At 32.0% G+C, this 5,879-nt stretch overlaps 1 protein-coding gene across 1 annotated transcript; it reads right to left on the bottom strand.

Moving 5' to 3' along the window:
- Positions 1–451: 451 nt before the first annotated feature.
- On the bottom strand, positions 452–3,092 carry LOC148607205 (uncharacterized). The gene is made up of 3 exons (XM_088543502.1): positions 3,068–3,092; positions 1,247–1,531; positions 452–804 (listed from the first exon to the last, which is right to left on the bottom strand). The coding sequence occupies exons 1-3, from the start codon at positions 3,090–3,092 to the stop codon at positions 452–454; spliced, it is 663 nt and encodes a 220-aa protein (XP_088399628.1).
- Between the last annotated feature and the right edge of the window lie 2,787 nt (positions 3,093–5,879).

The following is a 5,879-nucleotide window of genomic DNA, read 5'->3' as shown; positions in this document are numbered from 1 at the left end:
TGCTCTGTGGGCAGAGCGCCTAGCCCCCGGCTTTAGTATAATCAAATTCAATAACACTGGAAGCAGAAAATTAAGACATGTATAATGTTCATGTACTAAAATTGACACTGTTCAATTCATTAGGGAGAAATAGTCTTGTCTATAAATACATTACTCGATACGTGATGTTGATTAAACATATCCAAAACACTTATCGTTCTCAAAGTAAAAATTACAAAAGAAGATCATAGAAAAAAATCGCCATCAAAACAAGTCAACGGTTGTCACAACGATATGATTGACCGATAAAGCAAACCCCCTAAAATTTTTCTATCAAATATTATCATCCTGTTAGACTATACTTTAATGAATCGAGAATCACAACGGATGTCTTGTGAGAAGCAGTATTGGTATTGCAAATTGTTCTTAATAAAATGATTTGCAGTAATCTGACACTTAAATTTAATATTTTTCATCTACCTGTTTTAATCCACATTCTATCCATATTTGTAACTTCAGTTTTGCCAACTTGTTGTGAAAGGTCTCCAGTCAATTGACCAAACATATTCTGTAAACATTCAAATCCTTTATCCCCTTTCCTTCTGACAACATATAATAAACATCTGTTCATTTGTTTGGGGGTTGTACACGATGCTATTTCCTCATTCTCTTCGTGATCAATTATTCCGACCGAAATTAAATAATCCAAGATACGTCTGGTTGTAGTATTATCTATTTCATGAACGATTGTGTTGAAATTCTTGTGTAGTTTGACCACTGTATCAGATACACCTGCAAAACAATAAAACACACTTAAACTGTTAAATCATTGACTATAGACGCATTACCTATTATATTCACATGGGGAGTGTTTCGCATGTTTGCTTCCTAGTTGTACATGGTTTTGCAATAATAAAAAAATAAATTATTTGATTTGTCACATGTTCTACTCGTCATAGGTTGTGCGCCGTCTATTAATAATTTACAATCTTCTAAAAAAGTCCATTAGTTTTTATTTTTACAAGACCGTGTGGTTTCCTATAGTCTGTGAACGGCGAAAAATATAGAACGTTGAACAAATCGGTTGTACCAATAAGGATAACAACCCCATAACATTTCAAGGTTTCATGACGACGATCATAAACTGTTGTAGTAATTATTTTAATCATGTGGCAACCCAACATTGTATGAATGTAGTTTCGACAAGCCCTAATATCAACTATGAGTCTGTGGTAAAGGTATATATATATATTTAAGTTCAACTCACCAGCAACAGCACGATAAGGTTGATCATGGCTGTACACGATTGATTGCTTTTTTGATTCTTGAACTTTTCGAACTAAATCTTGAATTTCTGGATTATTATTCTCATGTTTGGCCAAAACGTCTATGAATATGTCAAATGTGTTGAAGGGTCTTTTGGTTATAATATCTAGTAAAACTCTATTTCTCTGTATTGTCGCCGCTGGCTGTTTCATCTCAGCTCTATCATCAATTACAACAACACATTGACTAATAAGCTCGTCCAAAACTTCTCTATCGAGTTCCAGTTCTGTATTGGTCGTTATAATGTTGTTGCCAACTACTATTTACTCTTGCTAATACAATATAAGGGTATATAGAATTAAAACACGATATCTAAGGATACTTTTTAAATAACTGTTCTGATAGAAATATATAACATAATATATAATGTATAATTTGATCTTATGAATCATATCTGAAATAGATTTCAAAACTATGTATTTTTCAGGTGAATAGAATGATAATTCTGGATTATAATTTCGATGATATTTCGAAAAGGGTATAAATAGTTTAGTTTTATTAGTTATTAGTTTATGATAATAATGAAAATAATAATAAACGGAGTAAAAACAATTAGTCACCAACACTTCGTGGTCGGAGACTTAATAACACAATAAAACATATTTTACAAACAGAAATAAGCTACCATTTTACTAAATATAATATCAGGGCCGAATCGGATATAAATCTAATCTGTATTGTGAGTTAAACAATTTAGTACATACACTTACTCCCGATTACTTCAGGTACCTTGAACGAAGTATAAATCAACAGTTCACAAAACATACAGATTTACAGACTCCAAATAAGTACCTACCTACAGCTCATCAAATTTAATCTACTTTACAGACTCCTACTCCATACCTACATTTAGGTCACCAAAAGTATGCTTATTAAAAGACACCAACTTCATACATACCTACATTCAGGTCACCAAGCTTAAACTAATGCACAGACTCCAACGTACTTTTGGACTTACGTATTGTTAATATGATTTAGATTCAGCCTACAACCTAGCATCACACTATTGCATTTTTCTTACGTTTGTTATGAAGGAACAATAGCTTAAAGGGCGAGATAGCATAGGTAAAACAGTTGTCTATTTAAAAAAAGAAATAATTAAGCGTGCCAGATCAAGAGAGTGCAACTAATTCTTCCGGTTTGACTGAACGTCTATCGTTAGTCTCTCATGCAGTGCCCGGTATGATGAAACACTTTATCTTCATATTTTATAACCTCAAATAGTACATACCTCAATATCATCGACCAAATCAAAAGGCTTCTAAGAAATAATCACAAACGGCACCAACATTGTGAATGTTTCTGATCATAAAAAGGTGATTGTTCATCAATATATTTATTTATTTATTTATTTATTTATTATATAAATATATTTATGGTAATCCTCCATCATGTCCATGTTTGTTTTACCTTTGATTAACTCGTCTGTCTGAAAAGTAGATTAGCAAGATTATAATAGTCAATGAAGTTACAGTTAATCTCAAATACTTCTTTCCTCCCTAAAACAAATAATGACGGCATTATTTATTTTATGACAGAACGACTTGCCATTTCAAACTTTCAATGACAAGGCTTCAGACGAAAAACCCCTTTGGACAAGTTCATGAGTCATCAAACATTCTGGTCGTCACAAGGACTTAAATGATCAAAAGGTACTGACTGATTCTGAATTGATAAACTGATATATGATTTCTAACTTTGATAGATATTCTTCTGCTTTCAAGAAGAAAATTTTAATGAGAAGGAATTAACCCACACTAACTGACTGAAGCCCTCTCTGGCATCATGTTGTTCGTTTATGTATTAGTATTTAAGTAGTTGTTTTTTTCGCTTAAGTGTTTGCTACTCATATAGTTTTATTTTGGTGTATTTGATACTGACTTGTTCAAGTGTCGTCCTTCCGATTTCACTTTAAGCGCCATGTTTGTCTCCTGTTTTTATTGCAAATGATTACAATTTGACTTTATAATAATTTGTTATTGCAACGAGTGCGATTACCACAACTCATTCACCATTTATCTTTCTATCAATCTTGCTATAGATTGGGCATCTAAAATAACTCTTGCATTGTAAATTCATATAAAGAAATATGATTTTAGGCCAAATCTATGAGATATGGAATTATAGTTCTCAAATTAAATCACAAATATATTGTTGTATGGTTAGATTCATCTCATCTTCATGTCATTTAAGTTACAATTAACACAATCTATTGTTTCTAGGAATATCATAAAAACGTCCATGTTATATAGCTAAACAGAGAGCAATCTCTGAAACAGAGGTCCTTGTATTTCCTACCTCAAACAAAGTACAGGGACGAAGGAGCTACCAGCCTCTGTCTCGGAATTTGAACACACAGGTTGTTGGCATTCCCTTGGTAACTCATTGTGCTCCTCTCTGAACCAATTTCTTTTGCAGTAACGAACCAACGTTGATGGCTTTATTTGATAACAGTCTTCGAAAAATGTTCTGTTGTATGAATTTAATAATGTTTTAAGATTTCTAAGATATTTTGATGATTATTTTGTCGTTTAAATTGTGTTCAATGACTTGCTCATTCGTTTAGGCAAACGGTGTCTCCCTGAATTGCAATGTTCAAAAGGCTCATATATTTAAATGAATGCATGAACACTATTTATTGAATTCATGTAACATCTTGTCGAGCACTAAAGGGTATATAAGCATTTAATTAAGATAATATGTTACCGTAAATGTTTAAATTCTGTAACAAGAATGCATACAAGAAAAAAATTGTTGACGTTAGCCCCCACCCAATCCCCCCCCCCAGTCATCCAACCAAGGTAATTAAAATATATATAATTGACCTCTCCTTTTTACCTCTCAATGTCACGTTCCGTCGTCACAAAGGCCTTGCTACTGTGACGTTAAGAAAACAACACTAATTTGACCTCTTGCACTGAAAGGAGTACTACTTTGGGCCGATGAACGGCCCTATGGCACAGAACTCGTCAATCAACGGTCTTACTTGGAAGAAGCTTGTTGAAGTTTTTTTCTTGTATGATCTCGACATAAAAAAACACCAGTCGAAATTAGTAAAGTTGGATCAACAGCGTCGTGCTCATTTGACTACTTAAATCGATTAAAAGCTGCTGATTGCTATGCATGTACACAGGCATTCTGTCGTATGAATAAATGGTTCGTGTTTAAGTGATTATATATATATATGAACAGAAACTATATGTATCTCAATTGTCCATGTAACGACTTATTATTAATATATGATGATTTGATTGTAATTCCTTTAAATTAAATCAAAAGAATATCAGGGTGTTTGGACTCTTTATTGAATTGTTAATCCAGTTTTGAAAAGTCCTTAAAGTAAGCATACACAATTATAACAATGTGTCAAGAAAGATAACTAAAACATATTATGAGAACGTAAGTGCTTAAAATGAAAATTACAACTAAAAATATGAAAATTATAAATTAATTAACTGTTCTCATTATTCTAATGACAAAACAAACTGTATATCTAACTGATTGAAACATATTACTCATAAGTTATAAAAGCTGTTCAACTAGGAAAACACTACAAAGTTATGCAAATATAGCATCTACATAGCTCAAAGCAAAAACGTTAGGATGTGCATAAACGGTTAAAATATCAGCAAGCTAAACGGAGCAAAATAAGCAAACTAAAAATATCAAAGCAAACAAAACAAACTCGATGCTTACCTCACACTGTGGTCCAAAGAACACAAACAATGGCCTCAGGATTAGCACATGATAATAACATGATCATCATTAAACATGGCCTACATCATAATATGGATAAACCTAAATAAAAAAAAGGATTACAGCTATTTATGCCAAAGACGTACAATCACATAGAAATCACATATACCTGTATTAAATTGTATTTTAACAAACTTGTTGTTTTCGTTAATTAATATTCATACTTAATGGTTTTAAATATAATCTCTGTTAAATTAATTACTTTCGATTAGTTTAAAATTATTTTAATATTTCATAAATTTGTCAGTCAGTGAGTCAATTAATTAGTCACTCAATTCAGATACACTTTAAATATGAAATAAATAACAGCCAAGTAATAAAATAAACATAGCATTAGAAGCATGATGACACCAGGAATAAATTATAGTAGAAGAGAGTTGACACAATTCGTCAAAATAGTCGAAAATAGTTTCAGATTGACATGAAATTCAAAATGTCTTCAATCTCCCTCACTGGCAATACCGAAGTCAAATTTCAAAGTACAAAAGGAATGACCACCAGGTTAAAACAACCAATGAAAATGAATGCTGTATATTTTAAATCTTGACGTCAGAATCATTACAACCATCCACAAAGGAAGGTCGAGATGTAAATCATACTCTATAAATAAAGAGTTATTCAAGCCAAAATATGCAAAATGGAAGCCGAATCCAGGATTATGCAAAAATGTAGCCTTTCATTAACACAACTAATAAAAAAACAATAGATTATACCATCTGACAAAAGAAACCTGCTTCAACCGCTCCCCTTTTACTTTTAATATTGTTCGGTTGCAAGTATTCGGTACCCAAAGGTTCAAAATAAAATTAATTGATATA

Source organism: Perna viridis, chromosome 9 (genome assembly GCF_037379345.1).
Source record: "Perna viridis isolate PV_CMFRI_1.1 ecotype Kerala chromosome 9, ASM3737934v1, whole genome shotgun sequence".
Classification (NCBI taxonomy): domain Eukaryota; kingdom Metazoa; phylum Mollusca; class Bivalvia; order Mytilida; family Mytilidae; genus Perna; species Perna viridis.
This window is presented reverse-complemented; position numbering and strand designations above follow the sequence as displayed.

Bases quoted from the DNA above. Each gene is read 5' to 3' on its own strand.
- LOC148607205 (XM_088543502.1), bottom strand. From the start codon at position 3,092: ATGATGCCAGAGAGGGCTTCAGTCA. The intron at 1,532-3,067 runs GTTAGTGTGGGT...CGACCAATACAG, and splicing joins GCCAGAGAGGGCTTCAGTCA to AACTGGAACTCGATAGAGAA. The intron at 805-1,246 runs GTGAGTTGAACT...ATAGTCAATGAT, and splicing joins ACCTTATCGTGCTGTTGCTG to TTAACAGTTTAAGTGTGTTT.